The sequence below is a fragment of the Heloderma suspectum genome, chromosome 1 (genome assembly GCF_057233095.1).
Source record: "Heloderma suspectum isolate Gila_16-S chromosome 1, 16-S_ref, whole genome shotgun sequence".
Classification (NCBI taxonomy): Eukaryota; Metazoa; Chordata; class Lepidosauria; order Squamata; family Helodermatidae; genus Heloderma; species Heloderma suspectum.
In genome coordinates, this window is record NC_139458.1 from 347,055,885 (window position 1) to 347,082,010 (window position 26,126).

The window sequence follows — 26,126 nt, forward strand, 5'->3', positions numbered from 1 at the left end:
ACGTATGCATAGGATAAGACCACAGAACTTACTTCTGCATAGATATACGTAGAATAAGATACTATCCTTATGCAGATTAATCTGTTCAGGACTGTAGCCTTATCAGATTTGGGGCAATTTGGAAACAAGTTAGCAGTAATTCTTAAAAACTGTAGCACAGTGGGAAAATATTTCATTGCATTGATGGCTGTGGGCCCATATCAGACATATTCTACAAGTACACTAATTTCAAGAGAAACACTGACAGATGACAAGTACTCTGCTTGCATGTAAAATCAACCCTGTGTCTCAGATGCGAAATAGAAGGCCACCAATGAAGGGTGACAAGGAAGGACTGATCACATCATAGGTTAGAGATTTAGGCAAGACATTTTAATTTCATTTTAGTCTGCCAAACACGTTTTTTTTCTGAATTTAAACAGGCAAGCAAACAACGCTCTTGAATTTCACATGATTTCCAATGCATATAATAGATGTAAGTTGGAGCAGTGATGGAGTCTGAATGAGAAAGAGAACTTCGTCTTGTCTTCTTCTCATCTGAATTAATGGCAAGATTCTTTTTCTAACACAACATATTCTCAAGAGTATTTTTTTAGTTCATTTTATAGATGGGTAATGCTACTAAGGTCCTCTGCCTCTCCTGGAGAAATTAAAGAAAGAAAGAAAGAAAGAAAAAAAAAACAATATCAGGCAGGTCTTCCCTCTTAGAATTATAGGTTCTTTTATTTGGCCTCAGAATTTGTGACTCTGAAGACAATTCAGTCTGACAGACGGTGGTAAACATCCAGGTATAATACCATAGAGATGAACTAACCAGCCAGTCAAATGCAAGCTGCAGTCCTATACCCACTTACCTGAGAGAATGTTTTCTTGAGCTTAATGGGGCTTATGTCTAAGTAACCATACATAGGATTCCACTGTAGGTCTCACAGATTGTCGAGACACTAATTTTTAGTCCTATGCACACTTCAGTAATCCTTCTGAATATAATTCAGCTTTCATTTGAGGAAGCACACATAGGATTGCACCCTCAATTGCTGGTGCTCAGTCTCTCAAGGTCAGTATTCTTACTTGGTAAGGTGAAAAGTGGAAATCCCAAAATATCAGGGTCCCAAAACTTTTTGGGCTGATGGCACATTTGGAATTTTGAGGGAGTGTTGTGTGCACTCTCACAAAATGGCTGCCATGGGGGGTTACTCATTCATAAAATGGCTGCCATGGTAGGCATGTCCAGTCACAAAACACGCATTTCCCAGAAGGCAAACTGGTGAAAATAAAAGAAACATAACTTGCCCAAGAACCTAAGGACTAAGCAGAGGTGGGGTTTGAGCTCCCAGCACAAAGACCTGGTATGCATGTCACACTAAGCTACGCTGTGTTGTTATCCAGGGTAGCTTAGCATGATATCTGAAACCAGAGCAATTTTTCCATTGTAGGTTCTTTTTCGTAAACAAGCCACCCTGAGAACCCATGGGTTGTAGTAGGGTTGTTTATGGTGGCTTGTTCTCAGGGTGGATTTTTGTGATATCCAAACCCAGCAGGGAAATTTTATTACAGGTTGTCAGGAATGGCTAGAGAGCCTCCTGGCAAGCACAGGGAAAACTTCTCTCAACCTTGAATGCATTTGCAATTTTTTTTTAGTCCTGTACAAGTGCGCAGGAATGAATGTCTACTGCTAGAAAATTTGTACAATTTCCTCCTCTGTTTTACTGCTTTGCCACAACATTTGCACGATTTCCCCCTTAGTTTTACTGCTTTGTAATGACATGTGTGTATGTTTAGCGATCCTTCTCACTGCTCTGTAACCCTCAATACATCTGACAGCTAGCAATGGAGACAGGGGAGGGAAGCGACAAGCATGACGTGGTTGTGGCTGGTGGCTGCAGGACAGAAGAGCTTTAGGGGCGGGTGTTATTACTTCACTAGAACATGAAACAGCCTTTCAAAAAGTGGTGTTTTCCCTTGCTAGCAATGCTGAAGTGGAGGATGAAACTGACAAGAGGGCAATATCGGTATGCTTTGCTGAATAGCGGACAGGCAGCCTTGCAGTCTTGTGCAAGACCCAGAAAAATAACAATAACAATAACAATAATAATTATAAAATTGTGAAAGCATTCCCACATTCATAATGATTCAGAAAATTATTTCCTTTTTTGCAATCTGATGCAAGGGGGAGGACGTTTTGCTCAGGAAACACCAAAGTGGAGGATGAAAGTGAGAAGGACATTAACAAGATGCGGGAGGGGAGGGGGAGTTTCCCTTGTGAGCCAGCAACCTCAGCCGACCAATTGCAGAAAAGGTGCTGATGAAGGGAACAAGGAAATGAGGATTTCTGCCACAAAGGCCCCTGGGAATGGATAAGTGCCAGCAGTGGCTGGGAAGAATGAGAGGGACTGAGGGAGAAACACGCCATGGCAAACCACTGAGCTGGCAATCGTCTGTTGGGAGTAGCAGAGAAGTCACCCACCCACTGCAGCTTATTCTCAGGGTGGCTTACTGTGACATATGAACTCTCCCCAAACCTCTCTCTTTTAACCCAAATAGAGATGATGCTGTAGGGCAAGACTTCATTTTGCAGCATGCCAGCCCCCCGTTATTTTTGTCAATTACAAAAATCTTAATAAATAAAATAAAAATCAGGAGGGACAGGGAGCCTGGTAGGTGCCAAGAGAAGTGTCTGTGGGCAGAGTGGCGCCTACAGACAGCGCAGCAATATATGTTCTAACCACAAAAACAGTGACTTGAATTATACGTTTTATTTCAGTGACCATAATTGTCATATGTGCTAATATAAATGATAATTAAGGGAACTTGATTGATACTAATATCGATCTCAGTTCTCCAAGTGCCAGTTCTTATGTAACCAAAAAGGCACATCCATGCACAAGAGGGAGGCATCAACAGTCTTGGGGGAACTCTTAGTTTTGCAGAAGTGCAATCAATCTTTGGGGGGGAGCTCCCCAAAACAGCCCAGTGAGGACTGAACATGATCAGTGGACACAGAATGTTGGCTGACTGTTGTGGGGAAAAGGAAAACTTGGGAGGGGTGGAGGAATGGAGTGGGGTGTCTGGCATCCTGAACAGGAGCACTCCACACCGCAACTTCTTACTGCAGGTCCCATATTCATACACATCCATATACGTATGGGAATATCAGCATTGCTAGTGTACTTCCACAACAGACAGAAAACTGACATGTGGTATAGATAGTTCGAAGACATCTTGATTCCTCGAGAAGCCTGAAAATGGGACATTTTGATCTCTCCCACTTGAAATTCAGAGCATGAAATCCGTATTGTCATGGGAGCCAAAGCTGCCGCTTGGAGAAAGCCAGTCCACACATTCAACGAAATGGAAAGGTGCAGGAATTCTCCACTCACATACTGTCTTGAAGCAATCCCATGTGCTGGAGAGAGAATGAACATTCGCATCCAGGGGTGAGCCCATTCTTCCAAACGCAGGATAACTGAAGCAAAGAAGCATTGGCGAGAAGAATACAAGCTGCCACATATTGGAACAATATCCTTTCTGGCTATGTAGGTTATAGAAGAGTTTTTGAGTAGGCTTGCTCTAGCCTTAATTAAAAGAGAGCTCAGGCCTTAATTAAATACCAGAACATAACAAAATTGGTATATGATTTATATGGAGCCATCACTTCAATCCTTTCTGCCTTTACAGCATTTCTATACTGCCTGTCAGGAAAAGTTATCTGGATAGTGCACCAATAAATAAGGTATTGAGATACAGAGCAAGTGCTGAGCACTCCATGTGAGGTGAGATAATGAACGCTGCCTGTTTCTAGTCCCATCCTGAAGCAGTTATTAAAAGTTATGTTTATTTTATTTGCTATGCTCAAATGCCTTACTGAACATAAAAATCCCTCTAAACTGCTCATCAACACTTTTGGATGCTCCAGAAGAACTGAAGGGTTGTTTTGCTTTTGCTACACGTGTGGTTTCATTTTTCCTTTAAAAAAGGGGTGGGTGGGGGATTTTTGGGATAAACATTTGATTCTATATTTTACCTCCAAGAGAAGAAAGATCTAAAATGTCTAATTTGGTTCATGGTTTATATTGCATGTGCTGTACATAAATGAATGCTGGAGACCTAAATCCGTAGTTGGAACTATTTGAAAAATGTGTATAGGCTGAAATAGGAACTTCAGAACAGTCCGTCAGCATCTGGCCTCTTCCTTGGGAGTGTCATGAAGCCTTCAGAGCTTGGCAGGCAATTGCACAGCCCTAGCCTACCTTACAGCATATGTAGGAGACTGAGAACAACTTAATTACTGAGCATCTGTATAGCAGTTCCTATGGGGAAAACCCCCTAAAGGGGAAAATGGGGAAAAACCCCTAAAGGGGAAAATGGGGAAAAACCCCTAAAGCATGTTTTCTCATGCTATTCTCCATGTGTTTGTGAATCTTACCACAATCCTATATGATCTTACATTTTTAAAAACGTGTAAGTTGTACATAATGTAAACAGCTGAGCTGCTGTGATGTGCGAGCGTACCGAAATGCCGATGACCCAGCATTACTACCTAGTAGCCGTGCTAGTATGACAGTGTTGTACTACGTTGTACTGTATGTACATTTTACTGGGGGGGACATACATGGAAACGGAATAAGAAGCACTTCTGGCATTGTCTGGTTTTTCATGAAATCATTTTTGTTCCATCCCGGGCACGTGAAGCAAAAAATGTGGAGTAAAACACAACCTTAAAACCTATTTTTCACAGGTCAAACTGCACTTTAATCTGCCTTACTTTGCGGTTGGACAGGCAGAGTCTTGCTAGTAGAAGTGAATGTCATCAGCCCTATAGATGCTGCTCAGCCAGTGAGAGAGGCTTGCTTCTGCACCCACCATGCTCCACTGGTCAGGGAAGTTTAATGGAAGAGATTAGTAATGTTGAATAGTTCACGCGATGCCTCTCCCCCTCGCATCCACTGACTGTGAACCAGCAATATTGAAACCTGGGGATGACCCACGGGTAGGCAGACAGGAAGTGCCTACGTCCTGCACGGGCCGGAATGGCCCCCCTCTGCTAGCACTCTGGAGTCAGCAGCAGTGGCTACTGCTGCTGCCTCCACTTCCCCAAGCTGAAGTAAGCCTCCTCCTCCTCCTCCCCACAAACACACAGGAAAGTCACACACACAGGGGACTATTCTGAAGGGGAGACATGAATGAATCAGAGGCTGCGATCTGTGAATGGAAAAAGCAAACTGCCGCGTTACTATGAAGGGGTGACCCAGAGCGATTCCGTGATTGGGGAGGCGTGTTCCCAGCCCTGTCCATGCTCCCTTGCTGTACTGGCTACCCTTTCTTCTTCCCTTCTGGGTACTCCTTAGCTGAAGGTGTATTGCGCAACTGTGAACTTGTAGATGTATAATTACTATGAAGTTGCAGGTGTATCACAACTGCGAAATACTGAGGCTGGCCACCCTCTCTCCTTCCCTTCTGGGTATTCCTTAGTTGTAGGTGTATCATGCCACTGCAAAGTTGTAGGTGTGTTGCAGTAACGCAACTGTGAAATATGGCGGCTGCAAGCTCCTGCTACTGGCTGCCCTTTCCCCTTCAGATCTGTGTATTCTTTATTGTGCACTACATATAAACTGGCTACTCCACTATTGTAAATGAAACAGTGCTACTGCCATTATGAATGGGAAAAGAAGGCTATTTATTTTGAAAGCAGCCCCACTGCAAATGAGGAAAAAGAGGGAATGGGGGGTGGGGAAGGGGTGGCCCCAACCCTTGACCATGTCACTTGCAGGTCACAGAGGCACACCCAGTCATTTCATTTCATGTGGTGGGATGGAGCACACTGCTGCAGAACCTCTCCAGAGCCACATTTAAGAAAAACAAGTAAAAAGATTTTCCAAAAATGCACATTTTGGGGGATGAATGCTGCAGGATGGTGGCAGATTGGTGACGGTGTCACCTGTTGCAAACGACCCCAATGCACTCTACCACCGCATGAAATCAGCCATGTAGATTGGCCCTGGGTCATCATAAGTATTGAAGAACAATATATTCATTTCATTATTTATTTAGAGTATTGGTATCAGCTTTGCAAGAAAGTTATATATAAGCGTCACAACTTCGAATCTTCGAAGATCATGCCTGAATTAGAAAAAAAAACATTGCGGAGAAGCCCTGATTCTGCGAGGATAATGCCTTAATCAAAAAAAAAAAACATCCAGAGCAGGGGATAGGAAGGGGTAAAACTTAATCTCATTTGAGGGGATAGAATAACCCCCTGCTCAGTGCAGGAAGCTTGATTCCCAGGCGGTCGCCCATCCAACTACTGACTGGGGCCGACCCCTCTTAGCTTCCGAGATCAGACAACCACACACACATCCAGCCCTTTGCTTGTTGCTGAGGAAATGGGGGCTGCTGAGGAAGCTATGTGATCAGTAGCCGGAAGAAGACATGGGGCCGTCGAGAGCTGTGATTGGACAGGAGGGAAATACAAACACTGCCGTATATGGACAGGCGGGGGAGGGGACTATGACCAGATATGGTAGCAAAGGCGGAAAATCAGAGCACATTAAGGGGAAATACCGGGATATTAGGGTATTGAAAGCGGGAGCACGGAAGTGGGAAATTCCGGTTCCAATTCGAGGCGGCTAGTGCGTAGCATGAAAAGCGGGTGGTGAGACCTCATTGGAAGAGAAAAAAGGCGGTAAGTGTAGATCCAGCCTAAGTGTTTCCTGATAAATAATGGATCCCTATAACTGCAAATGTACTAATGTTAAGTTTTTCCAAGGAGAAAAATCACTCAATTTATCTTCCAGGTTTAGTTTTTGATCTCTTCTGACTGAAGCTAATTGTTAAATTCCCAGACACTAACTAGAGAAAAACACATTGTAACCCCTTTCCCTGCACTGTAGTTTGTAGTAGGAAAAAAAAGTGAGTTGAATTTATAGTCGTGTGTGTTTGTGCAAGGCAAATAACTGTATACTACACTCTTACATGTAACTAGCCAGATAGATGTGTGGTTACGATGTCTATGACCAAGGAGTTTTATGCAAGTTCAAACACCTAATTTGGCCTGATGACAGTCAGCACTGATAGCACAGATGTGTACAGAACAGGGTGGTCCCTGTACAAACAGAGTCTCTAGTGAACATTTTATGACTGACCTCCATGACATAGTGTGGTGAATATCTAGGCACTGCATGCTGTATTAGTTAAGCTTTGGAAAGGTAATCTTATCACTAAGGACATTCTAATGTGACACAGATTTATCCTGGATTTATTCTAAAGCATAAATGTACATTTTAATACTGGAAGATTTTTTCACTGTTACATTAGCCAGATTCCTACAGGGAAAACAATTTGGGATATCTTGGGTTTTGTTATTGCTGTACACACTTTTTCATCCCGAACAGAGAGCACATCATTTATTTAAATAGCTAGCAGTGTTATTTTTAACTTTTTTTTATAGTGGTCCATGTGAAAGACCCTGACACTTCATCTACTTGATCAGAGAAGGCATTAGTGGTCCAACTCTGACAGACAGCAGTTTTTCACCCCAAGGGATGTACTGTGTAGGGTTATCTCTACAGGGACAGGAACCCTGGTCAATTAGTATTTCTGTCCCCATGGAGGGAGTCCTTATATGTGTACATCTGTACTCACCTGACACTGAACACGTGGTGGCAGATAGTTTGGCATCACACAAATATTTTTTTCTCCCTCTGGCTCAAAATCATGCTCAAGAATATCTGTAACATAAAGACTCTAATACAAAATAACTGCACCAGAAAGCTGGGGTTGTACAAGCTGATAGGGATTGATGGTTCAGAAGCAGATGAATGGATTCTGAATGCTTCCATCCCAAACTTTTGCCCTTTTGCTCTATATTTGAATGCAAACACTTTTGCAATCCCGGAGGGTGTTTCCACCAGCAATTTACTCTGAGCCAGCTACGAGTTGAGGTCGTTAGGGATACATGATGTCGTGGCCATCCAGCAGCCACCCAGGAGCTTATCAGGGAAAAACCGGATTTCCTGAGACTGCTTAAAGTCCGATTCTTTTCCTTAAGTTGGGTTCTCCTTGGTATAGTTGCTGTGTTCCCCAACCCCCACATTTACCTTTGCTATGCTAGCCCTGCCCAGGGGTGTGCCTTTTATCGTGACCCCGGTCAAGGGGTGTTTCCTGTGTGTTTCCCATCCCTACACAAACCAATTAGTGTCTTCCCAGAAGTAACTCCCATTGTGCTGAATGAGGTTTGTCCTCTGAATACCCACATCAGAACTTACAGATAGCCCCCTCAATTAATGTGGCACAATTTAAAGTCCAATTCCCAAAGTGTGTTAAAGCACGATCTCAAGGCTCCGATTCTCCTTTGTTTGGTTTAACAGAGATCCTGCAGGAATCAAATGGGGGCTGGTTTCCATCTTTGTGTTTACTGCTCTCTTTCCCAGAACAAACCCATTACTGTCTCCTCAGAAGTAGCTCCCCTTGTGGTCAACGAGACTTGCCCTCTGAATGCCCATATCAGAACTTACAGAGATCCCTCAATTGACATGGCACAGTTTAAAGCCAAATTCCCTAAGTGTGGTAAAACACAATCTTGAGGCTCCAATTCTCCTTTGTTTGGTTTATTGCCTTAAGAAGTAACTACTTTGACCCTTTGTTATAGAGATCCTGTGGGTTAAAATGGGGGCTGGTTTCCTGTCTTTCTGTTCTCCTCCCCCCTTTCCAAGCACAAGTATATGTGTGCCTACTCAGTGCTCAGAAGTAACTCCCATTGTGGTCAATGGGGCTTGCTCCTGAAATGCAGGTGCATCTGGACTTTCAGGGGAAAGGAGAAAGGGGGGAAGCCTATCTTATTGGTTGAGCAGCCCCTGCCAGTCCGATGACATTCACTCCAAACCCCACCAGGAAGTATGTTCTGTGAAGCAATTTTTACTGGTGCAGAGAACCTGCTCGTGGAGCCCTGCATGGACCAAAGCACAGCAAAACTGGTTCCTTTAAAAAAATCTGGTACTCCATTCATTTTTCCTTCCGTTGTCATGGAAATATAGGCCAGGGAATTCAGGGTGGAGAGACTCTGAGACAATCTCACAGAGGGCTAAATAACAGCTTACTGAAAAAGAATGTGGACAGAAAGAGAACACGGACAAGGAATGCACTGGAGCTTCCTAGTAGGTACAGTGGATTTATCAAGCAGCTATGGCAGAAGTCAGTCTGGCAGTTCACCTTACCCATTCCTGCTTTTGGCCAACCTGTTCCAGTGCTCAAGCTTATTTATAGTTTAATAACTCTTCCTAACATCCAGGCAAAATTATTTGAGCTGCCATGTGAATCTTTTATCTCTTGACTTCACCATTAGATGCCAGGAGAAGAACAGGTTCTTCTCCTCCCCAAGGCAATCCTTCATACTTTGTGGGTCTCCTTTGGCTTGTTTGGAGTACTTTTTAATGGGATTTTTAGATAATGAACAGAAGAGTTGTGTTACCATTCCTGTGGGATTTGTTTTACAGCAGTTGTTTACACTTGCTTGTAATAGTGTGATAAACCACAAGGCACATATTAAAAAGATGATCCTTAATCACATTTTAAAATAAAAGATAAGGCATATGTGGCCCAAACAAAACATTGCACACAAGAACACCTTGCATATATTAAAGAAAAGGAATAATGCCCATTTTACAGCAGTGTTTCATAAGAGATTAGAAATAGCTAGTACATCTGAATAGGAGCATGCATATCCCCCTTGCCTGCTGAACCATTTTGCTAGTCCTAGCAAAGCTCTTCTTGTTCCTTTGGATCTTGTGTCTCAGCCAAACTCAGCAGCAACATAGAGAAGCCTTAAGATGGGACTACATGAGATGAGGGAGATCTGAGATCAGGATCTCCTTCCTTTTAAAAAATAACAGTTAAAAGCAGACACTGGAATACGTGTGTGTGTGTGTGTGTGAGAGAGAGAGAGAGAGAGAGAGAGACTGGGGGGATGGTACTGGGTGGGTGGGGTTTAACTCTTTCCCCGTATTGGTTTTTCAATTTAAATTGCATCCTCCCCAAACTGCTGTTTGTCCTGCCAGGTACCTATATATTTCAGATGGACAATGATTCTAGGCTGAAATCCTACTTGGGAATAAGCTCCATTGGACATAGTGCAACTACATCTGAGTAAATATGGGTAGGATTTTTGCTGAACATTGGGTTAAAACTTCTCTCTTAACACCACAACCCTGATCACAATGGTCCCCCTGTCTGGTTGTTTTTAACTTAAAAAAAAAACAACCATGGAAGATTCATATTATGGATCTCCCACGTCATGTCTAGTTCAACATGTATTGAAACTCTTCTTTGCTTCCCACAACATTCTTTGGATTTTTAACGTATCCTTAATTATTATTATTTTTGCCCAAGCAGGAATCTACAAATTCAACTACTAATTCTAGAATTAGGAATGGAGAACCTGTGGCCCTCCAGATGTTTTTGGACCACAACATCCATCATCACTGACCATTGACCATGCTAGCTGGGTTTGATGGAAGTTGAAGTGCAATGACGTCTTGAGGGCTGCAAGTTCATGCCCTGCTTGAGCGTTCCTGGCCAACAGCTGGTTGGGCACTGTGTGAACAGAATGCTGGACTAGATGGACCCTTGGTCTGATCCAGCATGGCTCTTCTTATGTTCTAATGTTCTCTAGCCTGCTTTAGGGGAATTCAGTGACTGGACTCCCTCTGTGCACATAGCAGACTTGAGCTCTGTTTCTGCTGCTGTTGTTTTTGGCAACCCATCCGATAAGTGAAGTGTGTGTGTGTGTGGGGGGGGGTGTTGTTGTTCTGTAATGTTTTTTCTACAGACCTGTTTGGTTTGTTCCTTACTCTGCCTACTGCAGTGCTTCTCAAACCTCTGAGCGTCAACCCACAGGTGGGTCCTATCCCAACATGTTTCTGGTGGATCGCACAATGAGAGCCTCCCCCTCCACTTCCACTGGCTTTTTTCTTTCTTTCACTAGGCTGCGAGCACACCGTTGCTTTTGTGTGGCCTCTTCAAGAGACAGGATGGCTCCCTTCCTCCATATAAGACAGCCTCCCCCAACCTGGTGGGCTCCAGATATGTTGGAATGTTCCCATCATTCCCAGCCAAAATATCTGGAGGCCTCGAGATTGGGAGAGGCTGCTGTGTAAGTCATGTTTCAATTCTATTCAGCTGTGTACTCCCTACGTATACCTAAATTAACCTTAACAATTAACACTAAAGTATTATATTCAGTGTTAGCAACTGATATGATCGTCTTGTGTTTTCTGTTGGAGGGGGGAGCAGAGGACACGAACAGTAGAGTTAGTTTACATGTGGTCCCAAAAGGTTACATTTACAGGTGCATCCCACTTCCAGACATTTGAGAAGCACTGCCCTACCTTTGCAATGTTTCCAAAACAAAGAGAAATAATCTGAATCTTTGTTTTATTTCTCTGTATTTTGACTTTGACAGAGTTCATGCTCAAGATTCCACTAGCAAACAATTTCAGTGGAGCCGGCCATCCTTGGGTGCTTCCAGATGGGGCTTTTATTGTGCGGTCACCCTGCTTCATTCATTGAATTTTGCCACGTGTGTGTTTCAGATGACATCATCTTCCATTTGAATCCCTCCCGTGTTTTCCATCTTTTTTCTTACCAGAAAAAAAAAAAATCCTGTTAAGGAAGAAAAGATGGGATATCTGCACAGTGCTTTTAACTGGTAGTGCTAGGGCTGGCTGCATTTTTAGAAAATGCTTTTGAAGTTGTTTCAGCTGCTTGTGTGAAAATTTTAAGCTTTCTTGTCATTAATGAACATTATTTACTAGCTTTGAAAATGGCAAATTCCCCATTCTGGCCTTTCTGAATATATCACACATTTGGCATAAGCCTCCGTGTGTGATATATTCTGCTTTTTTAACTACTGTGCTCATTGACACTGCATGCCGAATAAGTCCTTTATTTTGGTTTGGGACCTCACTTAGAGCACTAGGTTTCACACAGAAATCTATCTATCTATCTATATATATTGAAGTCAGAGCCTACATTGGGAGCGTCATAAATAATTTAGCTTCAGTGAATGCTGAAATTAGTTAAGGCTCCACATTGCTTGGCTCCAAGTCATCTATTTGCGGCCAGATATGTAGAAGTGTCCTTTGGCGGAAGCCCAGCCTTTACCATCATCATTACCCCCAGCAAAAACCAAATGGAAAACAATATCATCTTCTTTTAACTGGGTATGCCTGTGATCCCTGGGATATAAATGTACTTAGTTCTTATTGTAATTGCTGTAAGTGGAACAAACAGAGTGAGCCAAGAGCTAGGAGGCAGAAAATAATGAATGAGATACATTTTGGGTGTTACAGGCAAGAATTATGGATGGCAAAAAGGAAGCTAGCTGAATTACGGTATTATCTTGCAAAACTGTTGGCTCATCATTCAGTAAAGTAAGTGGTTACTATATTTAGCAATTCTGCCATGGCCTGAACCTGTTTCAGATTCAGCTCCTACAATACACAATGCATCTTACTTTCCATTGGTTTCCCTTGGCTTTGGAGCAAGGCCTGTTTTCTCTAAGCACACACATCTTCATTAAAAAAACACACAAAAAAACGGATAAACAGTATAAAGTTAATGGTGGCATTAAAGCCTACAGCCTTCCCAACCTGGTGCCCTCCAGATGTGCTGGATTATAACTTCCACCAGCTCCCGCCAACATGGCCAAAGGTTAAAGAGTTATTATTTTATTTTATTTTATTTTTAAATGTTCTAAGTAAGCAGGGTATGCATGAGCACTAACAGCTGTGGGGGCAGGCTACACAAAGAAGGGGTGTCTGGGTTGAGGCATAGTGGTAGCATTTTCAAACAGCCCAGGTAGCGTGCAGATGTGCAGGTTTGACTTGGAAGATGAGATGGAAGGACCAGAATGTGGATGAACCTTGACAATTCAACAGCTTTCCTCCTGGCAATGGCTGAGGGGAGGGTACCTTGCCCATAGGCCCTCAAAAACCTAACCCACTGGTATAGTTTCCTTTAAGAATTCTGGAGGGGGGATATTCCTGCACATGCTCAGTAAGAGAGTGAGATAAGGAGTGACCACCATTATGGGCAGTTACCTCAATGTAGTGTGGAAGAAGCTTGCTTTCTCCTCTTTGTAAGGCCTTGAACCCTTGAGACAGGGCTGTCTGTAAAGTTTGTTCCTGTGTGGGCTAAATCTACACATAGAAGTTATACCATTATCATACTGTTATCATAACTATTGACACACATGACAACAATGAGCACCAATAGTTATGATAACGGTATGATAACGGTACAACTGCTATGTGTAGATTCAGCAATGGACTCTGATCCACTTCGAGAAAACTGCTGTCAAGCTGAGGTGAAATGAGAAGAGACTGTGTTCCCGCTTTGGCCAGCAGAAAAATCAAGCTTCAGGGAGAAGTTTCATTTATATTTTTGTTGTTGACCCAGTCTGGAAGACAGAACTTTGGAACTGTTATTTATGTAAACTTCTTATATGTGTATTATTATTGTTGATAATTAAGAAATTAAAATAATACATGTTAATTGTCCCTGTATACGGCCGTTGCTGTGAGCCCCTTTAGAAAATCTTACACTGTCACTGTCACCACCTGCCACGCCACACAGTGGCCCTCCTTGAGGAACAGATACCCATGCAGAGCATGGACAGTCTAGCCTGTGCGCTACCTCTAGAAGTAGACACTTGCCCACCACCAGGAGTAGAAAGTCATCCACCTGCCTGTCTGTACCGTCTGTTTTCTCTTCTTCCTAGAACTTATTTATGTGTAGTTTTCAACTAGAATATCACAGACGTCTATGGTACCAAAATTAAACAGACACCACAGAAATAAACTACAAAAACAAAACAAAAACCACAGCATCATCCATGACATGGATGAAGGAGTGAATACTCTCACCAAATTTGCACATGCTACTGTGCATATCACATTAATTATCTGATGTTAAAGGCAGGTGGGAATCTAAAATCCTTCTAATTCCTGGTAGACAGGTAATGTGCTTGGTGAAATATTTTTTGCTGATAAAGAATTATTGCATGATTTATTTATTTTATTACATTATTTTATTACATTTTGCCCAATAGCCAAAGCACATGATATATTAAAAAGTTAGGAATATTCTTGAAAGACCAGCTGTTTGGTTCTGTTCAGAAAGATTTGTAGCATTTATAGCACTTCACTAATCTCAGAAAAAAGAAAATTACCCTCCCTCTTACAGTCTCTTCTGCCTGAAATCCTATGCCAATCTTAGTTTATATCGTCTATTCCTAATGGCACTTTGCACAGTACATCCAAGTTAAAAGAAGATTTTTTTTACTGCATTTGGGTCAAAACAGATGGTATTAAAAGCTAAAAATAATGTGTAATTTGATAGATTCCAAAATTAAATTCTTCCACCCCTCTTTCTAGACATTCAACTATAAACGCAGCTCTGTGCCAGTGAGTTTGTGTCTATTTTATTTGTGCTATTCTGTTGAATATTTTTAATGATCCCCCACCCTTGTTGTTAGAATAACTTACTTAAAAAAAATACTAATAGCACATTATATATTTGGAAAATATGTTCAAGCACTTTGTGTCTAATCCATTTTCTTTTCTCTCTATAAGTTTGCCTTGCCACAATCCCAAAGGGCTCTCACCACTTCTTAGTTGCAAATGTGTCTGATCAGAAAATAAACTGCAAAAATTAAAGAAGATAGCAATAGCCATTCACAAAACTTGTGCTGTATCACAGGTAGACCTTTTTATATTGTTTCAAAACAGCTGGCAGCTTTTGCAACGTCTCACCAGTTTTACTGAATCATCCAAGATTTTAAACCCATGCATCAACAAGCCACATGTCTGTCAGTTTTGAAATGTTATATGTTATTCTTCAGTAAAAACACTCTGGGAAGAGTACCCTAAGTATGAGTACACCATCATATGAATACAAGTTAAGTTCATATAAGTATATATGAACTTAGCTTGTATTCATATGATGGTTTATCTACCATCAAAGTTAACCCATTGTGAAGGTGAGATCTGTGACAAGAGAAAACTAATGTATAGTGCAACCCTGTATATGTCTTCTCAGAAGTAAGTACCATTGATTTCAATGGAACTTACTCCCAGGTAAGTGAATATAATAGTCAGAATATATAATATAGGGCTCCAAAGTTTCAGCAGTGCTGTAATTTTTAAATAATTCAGACGTATCAGGGCTACAGAACTCTAATCTTGCCAGTTAAATTGGTGCATCTGGTATAACTTCCAAAGTCTCATAATGCAAATTTTGCCCATTGAAATTGTATTTATAAAAAATGGCAAACTACGCAACATGTAAGTAAGCATACAATTCTCCCTAAATTCACTTATTTCCTCAACCTGGTGCCCTCTAGATGTTTTGGACTTCCACTCGCATCAGCCCCAGCCAGCATAGCCAGTGGTCTGAAATGCTGGGAATTGTAGTCCAGAGCATCTGGAAAGTACTAGGTTGGGAACGGATGACTTAGAAGGTCACTTTTGAGGAGTAATCACCACATCTTAGATGGGAAATGGCCTTGCTAGATTTAAATCTGAAACCACTTTAAAGGAAACATTAACAATTCTTACTTTGTCCTGCCTCCTATGCTGCAGAGAAATAGCCACAACATTTTAATTAGATACTACTTCAAGTACAAGGGACATTGTACAGTGGTCCAAATGATCAAAGACATGGATATTGAACATACAGCCAGCCAGGCTGCATTGCTTTTATCTGTCATTAAAAAAAAAAAAAACTTCTTAGCATTCCTCTGAGGAGAAAGCACTTTATAATCTTTGCAACTTGCTCCAATATTCTATTGGTGCTTCCACTTTGCCCCTGGCAATATGAACCAAGATCCAAAGAGCTACTTTACACTCACCTAAGAGTTTCAGTATGGAGAATTCTTTACTTTTTCTTCTTCTTTGAACAATAGCACATCATGCCACATCACAAACTCCTTTGGAAAGTCACCCTCAATTTCAAAATAAATTTGAGGGACACAAGGCAAAAGCAGTCTTGGATGCATGGCACTATTTGTGTGGTAGTTTGTACCTAGGTAATGATATTCTTCTGTGTTAGGGACTGATAGCCTCTCAATTACTATATTCTATCTAGAAACTGATAAAAGAGAGATTTTCAATAAGAAAAAGGAGGGGAAGGAGGAAGGATAGCCAAAATAACATTCTTATCCTCTGTATAAGGTGTGGCAAGTGGCTACTGGGTAAAGGGCTTTCTCAGTGGTGGCACCCTGGCTGTACAACACCCTCCCCAGAAAAGCACACCTTGTGTGGGGGATGCTCTCATGGGAAGCCTTCAGTTGCTGCCCTGGAGAATCAGGGATTTGAGCTTCTTCATGGAAAACTGTGCACACATTGGGGAAGGGGAGGTGCTCTCATGGGGAGCAAGTATCTAGCCTGCCTTTTTAGCACTGTTTCTTGCTTTCAGAATTGTGAATTAGTTACTCTCCATTCATAATAGCAGCAGGGGGAAGCCTAGACAGGGGTGAGAAACAAGCTTCTTTCATTGGTTGAGCAGGCCCTGCCAGTTTTGTGACATTCAGTTCTACTGCCCCCACCAAACACAGAAGTATGTTCCTTTCGAGTGCTGTGTGACCGGTGAAAACTGGATTTTAAAGATACAGTACACTCAGCTTTTCTTGCTTTGTGTGTCCCTGAAAGACCAAAGCCGATTCCATGACAATCTGGATAATACTCCAACGCGCTTCTCATTCTGTTGTCTTGTAGATCGCCCCTGGTTTCACTGTGGTACTAGGGGAAGATCTTTTTTATTTTTCCTATCCAGGCTTTTTAATGTCTCTGAGCTTTAAGCTGCAATCCTGTGGTTCCTGGAAGGGCATCCCAGGGGCAATAGGATTTTTCATATCTCACCCTCTGAGGGCAGTTAGAGAGATCCAGCCTAGGAGAAGGAGATCTGATGCAGCGCCGGCTCCAGGTTTTTGAGAGCCTTTGGGCAAGACACCTTCAATGGGCCCACCTCACTCCATGGATCTACCTTCTCATGGCCATTGTCACCAGCTGTTCTTGCTCCTCATCTTCTTTCTCATCATTGTCACTGCTTGCTCGCTTGACAGGCAAAGAGCCAGTCAGCAAGTAGGATTTGGCATCTACAGCTCCCCCTCCTCATCACCACAGTTGCCTGGGCCAGAACGAGTCAGATGAACAAGCAGGTTGGAATGGTGAAGAGGAGGAGCAAGTCCAGGGAGCCATCGTCAGTCGGCCCCTGCAGGGGCCTGGGCAAGTGCCCAACCATGCCTATCTTTGACGCCAGCCCTGCCCCGGCCTCACAGGCTTCTTCCATGAGGCCGTGGAAAGGTCTGCAACATCAGAGAACACAAAAGGGGACGTTCCAAGGGCATTCAGTGGGCATGCTGGGAGCCCACCTCTCCGGTGCTTCTGACAAGCCCCTGGAACAAGGGGGAAACTATGCCAGCCCTGATACTTGCATAGTTCATTTCTCTCCCATTAGTGACCCCTCCGTCTGGAAGAACTAGGCAAGAGAGGAAGCTTCTAAAAACACAGCTCTTGCAACACTTAAATTAAGAAAGTCATTATAATTTAAACCACCGAAGAATCTGATGTTCTACACAAGTAAAAAAAGGGGGGGGGAATGTTTAAAGGATCATATGCTTTTTGCACAGTCCTTTCTGCTATTCAGTTCAATGTTTCCATTAGACAGAAAAATAGCAACAATGGCCAACTGTGCAAGTGGTTGGAAAGAAAAAATTATCAGCGTGCAACAAATCCTTACTAATAGTAAAACAACACTAGAATCCCAAAGCAGCACTGCACAGTATTGTTAATACTCAGATTGCATTTTCTTTCTTTCCAGCATGTTTACCCCTTTCTTCAGCCAAAAAGGCTCCTTGACAGGCTTACAGATCACAATCAAAAAGACACAGCGCAAAGGGAAAAGGGGATGGGAAGGAAAAAAGAAAACAAACTCAGGCACCAGTTCTTAAAGTTACAAATAAGGACCAGCTGGGATGGAAACAGCTCTGGGAGAAGAGGAGCCAAAAGAATCTGCTCCCTCAGCAGAGCTGATGGAGTAGCCCAGCTTCACTTCTCTTCCTGTGCTACATCCTGATGGGATGGCTGCTGTCAGGTGACAGCTCAGGGATGGAGGATAATCCTCCAGTATAGTTAATGGTCTGGTTTCTGAACCTTGATGAAATTAAACTGGAGAGAGGGCAATGCTTCCCTATGCTAAATCTAGTGTCTTATGTTATGGGTTAAAAAAAGAAGAAAAAGACTCCCAGCAGTACCACCACAGCCAATCTACCAATGCTATCAGCCTTCCCCACACTGCTGCCTTCCAGATACGTTGGATTCCCATTATGCTGGCTGGGGATGATGGGAGTTGTTGTCCAATGCAGCTGGAGAATGCCAGGTTGGGGAAGGCAGAGTTACACCCTGCAGCATTTCACAGGTGGAAATAGGAGCACCCTGGTAACATCCCTATTCTTGTAGGAAAGATAAACTGCCCAAACACCCCCGCTCCATTACACATTGCTGAGGATTTGATTTAGTGATTTGACTTGGGGGATTTGACAACTGAGAATGAGCCTCACTAGCATAGGAAATTGCACACAACACTTTTGTGTTAATGCACACAACAGAGATAAGATTAATCTATCCCCACCTAAGACACAATCCTATGCATGTTTAGACAGAAAAAAAGTCCTACAACTCCCAGCATTCCCCAGCCAGCCATGCTAGCTGAGGAATGCTGGGATTTGTAGGACTTTTTTTTCTATCTAAACATGCATAGGATTGTGCCCTTTGTGATTTAACCTCTAGAATCCCCAAGAAGCAGGGGTTGAGCCCCGAAGAATGACTGTATTAAATCATGCTAATAAAATGTGAAATAATTATTCCCAAAAGGTCAAAAGGAAGAATGATTTAGGGTTATGGATAATAATTGACCAGGAACAGGCTTCAGAAAATAGGGACAACTGGAACATATGTAATAAGCGGAGTGAACTTCACAGCCCCTCCACCTGCAAAATTGCCAAAATGCCCTCCAATTTCACAGCCTGCAAACAGAATGAATCCAAAGACTGATGTAAATTGTGTATAGTTTACTATGCTAGGTTACATAATTGCTTCAAAGAAACATATTTTGCTTAAGCCAAGATGTTACCCCCAAAGGAAATTGATTTCTCCAGTGTGAGTTCAGAATATCCAATGCAGTTCCTTCTCTTACAGTTATATCACTTCTGCTAATATCTTCCTTAATTAGCACTTCTGCTAATTCATTTTATTTATGGGTTATTTATATTTTGCAGTGTTCCACCATTTCTGGGTCTTTGTTTTTTGAGCATATCTTCCTCTCGAATGAAAGACACCCTTTCGGTAAACAATTTCCCCCTGTGTATATTGAACCGGAGATAACATACAGGGTGTGTGTGTGTGTGTGTGGGAGGGGATTCTTGGTGAGATGATAGTTATTATTACACCCTCTGCTATACCACTGGCAAGGATAGAGACAATCATTCAGGAGCGGTTCTGCACATACTGACATGTTCCAATGGCCTTATCACCAAAACCTTATGTTCAACAGGGGGAAGGCTCAACTGGATCTAGGGATGTGTGAAAGTCACTTACCTTTTCGAATGGGTGATTCATGGTGGGGGGGGAGGCGCTCCGCACCTCCCCCCGAAATCCTAACCCAGCTGGCTCCACTCCGTGGCAACTCCGCAGAGCTGCTGGCCGGGTGCATTCGCGGCCGCCATTTGCATTTTTTTTTGCCATGATAGGCTACGTAAATATTTACATAGCCTATAACGGCAAAAAAGCAGGGGCGCAAATGGCGGTGGCTACGGCAGCCACCATTTGCATTCCCTTTTTTTTGCTGTGATAGGCTACGTAAATATTTACGTAGCCTATCACGGCCTCCGGAGGGACACAAATGGCATCCCTGCGTTAGCTGTGATAGGCTACGTAAGTATTTACGTAGCCTACCACAGCAAAATTGGGGAAGCAAATGGCGGCTGCAGATGCGGCCGCCATTTGCAAAGCAGCGCAAACGGCACCAGGTAAGTGCGCTGTTTTGTGCACCTTTCGTGGGGTGGGAGGCGGGGGGGCTTCATTCCGCCATGGATTTTGGGGGGCCGAATGCACTGGCAGTTGGCCTCACTGAGATCTGTGGCGGAATCCTCTGACATCCCTAACTGGATCTAAAAAGATCAGTAGGGTACAATTTTCCCCTTTCAATCTCTATGTAAGATCACCGAACAAAGCCACAAGTAGTCTCAGTGCCTGACTGGCAGGAATCCAAGAAACCAATGGCTTCAAGGGGTGTGTTCCTAAGCTGCAATCCTATGCACTTACCCGAGGGTATCCCATTGAAACCAGTTTCTTCAGAGTATGAATCTATGAAACCATTTTGTACCAACTTGTGCATTTGTCCATGTATTTCTATCTTGCATATTCTGGCTGGTCTACTAAGCTGCTACCCATGGTCCTATATCTGGAGATGGCAGGGCCTGAACCTGTAAATGTATGCATTAAAATTACACACTGAGTATGTGCTGCCTGAAGAGAAGCCTTAGGCTGCAGTCCTAAGGAGTGGGGAAGAGCTGGAGCTCAGTGGTAGAGCACCTGCTTTGTGTGCAGAAGATCCCCGGTTCAATTCCCGGCATGTCCAGGTAGGGCTAGAAAATCTCCTGCCTGAAATCCTGGAGAACTGCTGCCTGTCAGTGTCATCAGTACTGGGCTAGATGAACCCATGGTCTGACTCAGTACAAAGCAGCTTCCTAGGTTCCTATGAGTTATTCTCGTTGAAATGAACAGGGCTTACTTCAGAGTAACATGCTGAGGATTGCAGTGTTAAGACATTAAAAATCGAGGGGCTTAATTATTCCAAACATGTACAGCAAATAAACCCAAATCTAAATGGAAAAATATACACATTGAGAACTGTGTTCACATGTTTCAGTGCTTTGCATTTCCCTCAATAAACACAGAAGCAGGGCTGCCCCTATGTTTGTTATGAGGAAACAGTTGATTTTGTACTGGAGTTTCAAAAACAAGGTGTGAACAAACCTTGAATGTATTTAACTTCCTTTGTAATTAACGGGACTCAAAACATGCTTAAATATATCATGTGTACTTAACTTTCACTGAATCACTTCCTATAAGTATAAATGGAATGGGAGACTAGTAATACTGTAAAATTATAATAATGGTGTGTGGTAACATTGCTTAACGTCTTTTTTTATTATCCAAGAGCCTCATCCAAAATGTGTTTGAGTGAACTAATAAAAGCATGACTGGACTTCCTGATTGTTGCCTCATATCAAATGTCATGTACCAACATATTTCTGTAAATGTAATAAAATCCCCAACTCTTTACTGTGTAAAATCACTCCTTACCAAATTATTTGCCACTATCCAAATCTTGTTTTGGCTTGAAGACTACTGAGACCTATGCTTTTAGTATGTGTTCTTTTAATAGAAAAAAACTGAGCATTGTTTTAATCAGGGTGGGGAAGTGTTGGCTTTCCAGATGTTGCTGGACAACAACTCCCATAATCCCTGACCATTGCCGATGCTAGCTGGGGTTGATAGGAGCTGGAGTCCAACAGCATCTTGAGGGCCATAAGTTCTCCACTATTGTCTTAAATGAATACTAGAACTTTTTATCAACCCTACCTTCTTTTACTTTTCTTTTTACAGCAACAAAATTATTTAATTTATTTATTTAATTTATTTATTTATTTCATTTCTATACCGCCCAATAGCCGAAGCTCTCTGGGAGGTTCACAAAAATTAAATCCAAACAAGACACAATAAAACAATTTAAAATATACAGAACATTAAAACCACAATATAACAATACAACCACAATAAAACCTAGCAGCAGTGCAAGAGTTTAAAATACAGATTTAAAACAGCAAAGATAAAAATTTAGAAAGCTAAAATGCTAAAATGCCTGGGAAAATAAAAAGGTCTTCACCTGGCGCCAAAAGGAATACAATGTTGGCGCCAGGCGAACCTCACTAGGGAGCTCATTCCAGAGCCGGGGTGCCACAGCAGAAAAAGCCCTCCTCCTAGTAGCCACCCGCCTCACTTCCTTTGGCAGGGGCTCATGGAGAAGGGCCGCTGATGATGATCTTAAGGTCCGGGCAGGCACATCTGGGAGGAGGCAATCCTTCAGGTAACCTGGCCCCAAGCCGTTAAGGGCTTTGAATGTTAACACCAGCACTTTGAATCGGGCCTGGAAATGGACTGGCAGCCAGTGCAGCTGGAAAAGTACTGGCGTAATATGAGCTCGCAGGCCAGTCCCTGTTAACAATCTTGCTGCCCTATTTTGGACCAGCTGAAGTTTCCGGACCGTTTTCAAAGGCAGCCCCACGTATAACATATTGCAGTAATCCAGACGAGAAGTTATCAGAGCATGGATAACTGTAGCAAGGCTATCTCTGTCCAGATAAGGGCGTAGTTGGTATACCAGCCTAAGCTGATAAAAAGTGCTCCGTGCCACTGAGTTCACCTGTGCCTCAAGTGACAGTTCTGGATCCAAGAGCACCCCCAAACTACGAACCTGATCCTTTAGGGGGAGTGCAACCCCCTCCAGAACAGGTTGAATATCACCTAGCTGGGCAGACGAACCATCCATTAATAGTACCTCCATCTTGTCTGGATTGAGTTTCAGTTTATTGGCCCTCATCCAGTCCATTACCGTGCCCAGGCACTGATTCAGAACAGTCACTGCCTCACCTGGTTTTGATGTAAAAGAGAGGTAGAGCTGGGTGTCATCCGCATATTGATGGCACCTCAGCCCACACTTCCGGATAACCTCCCCCAGCGGTTTCATGTAGATGTTAAACAGCATGGGGGATAAAATAGAGCCCTGTGGAACCCCATGGCACAATTGCCATGGCACAGAGCAGTAATCCCCCAGCACCACCTTCTGGAATCGGCCATCCAAGTAGGAGCGGAACCACTGTAGTGCAGTGCCTCCAACTCCCAACCCAGACAGCCTATCCAGAAGGATACCATGGTCGATGGTATCGAAAGCCGCTGAGAGGTCCAGGAGAATCAACAGGGTCGCAGTGCCCCTGTCCCTCTCCCGGCAGAGGTCATCCCACAGGGTGACCAAGGCAGTTTCCGTTCCAAAACCAGGCCTGAAGCCCGATTGAAATGGATCTAGATAATCCGTTTCATTTAACAGTGCCTGGAGCTATCCTACAACCACCCGCTCAAGCACCTTGCCCAGGAAGGGGATGTTGGCCACTGGCCTATAATTGTTAACCTCCTCTGGGTCCAGGTTAGGCTTTTTCAGGAGTGGTCCAATTACTGCCTCTTTTAAAGCGGCAGGCACCACTCCCTCTCTCAAGGAGGAATTTACAACCTCCTGGAACCAGCCGGACAACCCCTCCTTGTTTGATTTAATAAGCCATGAAGGGCAAGGGTCAAGCACACAAGTGGTCGATCGGACTTGGCCAAGCACCTTGTCTGCATCCTCAGGCCTCAGTAACTGAAACTCATCCAATAAAACTGGACCAGACGGTGCTCTGAACGCCTCTACCAATGGAACTGCATTAATGGTGGTGTCCAATTCATGACGAATCTGAGCGACTTTATCCTCAAAGTGCCGTGCAAACTCGTCACAGCGTGCCGAGGGTTCCACCGTCTCTCTCCCTGGCCCAGAATGTAACAGGCCGCAAACCACTCGGAAAAGCTCCGCTGGACGACACTGAGAAGATGCAATGCTGGTGGAAAAGAACTGCCTCTTTGCCACCCTCACCACCACAGAGTAGGCTCGATAGTGGGCTCTTACCTGTGTTCAGTCAGACTCAGCACGAGTTTTCCTCCACCTGCATTCTAGCCGTCTCCCCTCTTGCTTCATTGCCCTCAGCTCAGGTGTATACCAAGGAGCTGGCCGGGCTCTGCTGAGAGGGAGAGGGCGCTTGGGCGCGATCGTGTCAACCGCCCGAGTCATCTCTGCATTCCACAGAGCGACCTGGGCTTCGACAGGTGCACCAGCCATAACAGCAGGAAAATCCTCCAGGGCCCTCTGGAATTCATCGGAATCCATTAATCTCTGGGGGCGGACCATTTTAATAGGTCCCCCACCCTTGCAGAGGGGAAAGGCCGCCAGGAGTCTAAACCTCAGCAGGAAGTGATCTGACCACGACAAAGGGACAGATGTTAAGTCCTCCACTTTCAGATCACCATCCTCCTGCCCAGTCGAGAAAACCAGATCAAGCATGTGTCCTTTTATATGCATTGGGCCGATGACATGTTGGGATAGCCCCATGGTTGTCATGGCGGCCATGAAGTCCTGAGCCACCCCGGATACAGCGGCCTCAGCATGGAAGTTGTGATCCCCCAGGACCATCATCCTAGGGGTCCTCAACACCAAGTCCGAGACCACCTCCGTCAGCTCAGGCAGGGAGTCTGATGGGCAGCAGGGTGGGCGGTACACCAACAGAATCCCCAATCTGTCCCGGGTACCCAACACAAGGTACAAACACTCAAGATCTGCACTCGAATGAGCAGGAAGCCTGGAGAGGGAGATTGAATTCCTATAGACCACGGCAACCCCCCCTCCCCGACCCTCAAGTCGGTGTTGATGCTGCACCGAGTACCCAGGAGGGCACAGCTGGGAGAGAGTGACCCCTCCCAGTTCCCCCACCCAGGTCTCAGTAATACATGCCAGGTCAGCCCCCTCATCCACAATCAAGTCATGGATGAGGGAGATTTTATTTTGGGCCGACCTGGCATTCAGCAGCAGCAGCACCAGACCCGAGGGCAGACTGGTAAGGCTGCCAGGAACCATCAGGTTGGGGGAAGAACCAGAAGAGGGGACAGCTGTAAGGTGTCTAGCCCTTCTTCTCCTCTTCTGGCCTGTTAATCCCCCAATGCCATACCTCCCCCTGCCCATGACCACAGTTATGGTGGCACCTCTCTGACTCCCTGAGTTGCCCAATAGTCCTCCCAGGCACATATTAAAATGTTAAGATATAAATAGCACAACAGTTTAAAAGAATATAAAAGATAAAAGAGATAAAAGAGAACAGCAGCTAAGAAGGAGCAGATAAAGTCCACGTTTGCCCCTTTCCCCTTGTCTTTAAAGCTGCTGCCGCTATTTGCTGCTGGTATTGTGGCTGCTGGTGTCTGGAGAAGCAGGTGGGTAGGTCTTCAGGTCCTACGCGACTCCAAGTCCGACGCTAAGTGCGCACTTAGCGTCGCATTTGGCACGACGCCGAGGCGCTGCCTCTGGCAGCTCCGCCTTAAGTACCTGTGGGCGGGGACAGAAGCAGGCTCAGGCTCACCCGGTGCAGCTGCTGGCTGGTAGGATCAATTTTGAAGTAGGAACTAAGGCCCCATCTATGGCACTGCTTTCACCCTTCACTCTGTTGCAACTGCGCAGCATTTCAGCTTCGATTTAGCTTCTGCTGCAATACACTTGCAATTTACTGCGGGGTTCCCTAACAGATTCCACTGTGCCCTTTTTTTTTGTCATTATATTTTAATGAGCAGCTGTGCAGTCCCGTGAACATGGGGGTGCAACACTTCAGTGGCTGTTTTTATTTTAGGGGTTCTGTTGTGTCTGTCTGTCCCTCGGTGTTCTGTGCTCCTTCATTTCCATGTCATCTGTTTGTCAGTTCCCCAGGCTGAGACTCTCACGATGGTTCGCACTCACAAGGCGTGAGCGGTATGTGCCTACCCATCACTCCGAAATGGAGACTGGAGTGAAGTTGGTCCTCCCCCAAGATCCCGCGGCCCTTGGGCACCGAGTCCAAAAGCAACAATTGAGAAGATACGAAGCTGCAAAAATTTGCGGAAGTGTGATTAAATAAACGAAAACGCCTCTCTGTGCCTCTGTAACTGCGCAGCTGCAAAGGGACGGGGGGAGTAAAGGGATGTCACAGAGTGACGCAAGTATTACGCACACCTACAACATGCCCACTGCAAAATGAGAAGTTGGTTTGGGGAAGGGACAGATGGCTCGCAACTGCAGGAAACCTACAGCAAATGAAAAACATCACAGCAAAACGCCTCCTCGGAAATCTGCATTTTCTGGGAGAAAACCATGTATGGCTGCAAAGTGGTGATGGCATCATCTGTCCC

The 26,126-nt window shown here is 44.0% G+C and overlaps 1 protein-coding gene across 2 annotated transcripts in view; it reads right to left on the reverse strand.

Annotated features, from left to right (window-relative positions):
* Nucleotides 1-332: 332 nt before the first annotated feature.
* LOC146359636 (uncharacterized) overlaps nt 333-26,126 on the reverse strand; it is a 30,209-nt gene continuing 4,415 nt past the window's right edge. The window contains exon 2 of one of the 2 annotated variants that reach the window (XR_014786732.1): nt 333-640. Coding sequence is in view for 1 of the 2 variants with exons in the window: in XM_084827812.1 (XP_084683938.1) it covers nt 25,194-25,293 (100 nt within the window). In the remaining variant the exon portion in view is untranslated. Of the gene's footprint in view, nt 641-25,193; nt 25,294-26,126 lie in introns of those variants that run through there. The other variant, XM_084827812.1, reaches the window with a different exon arrangement.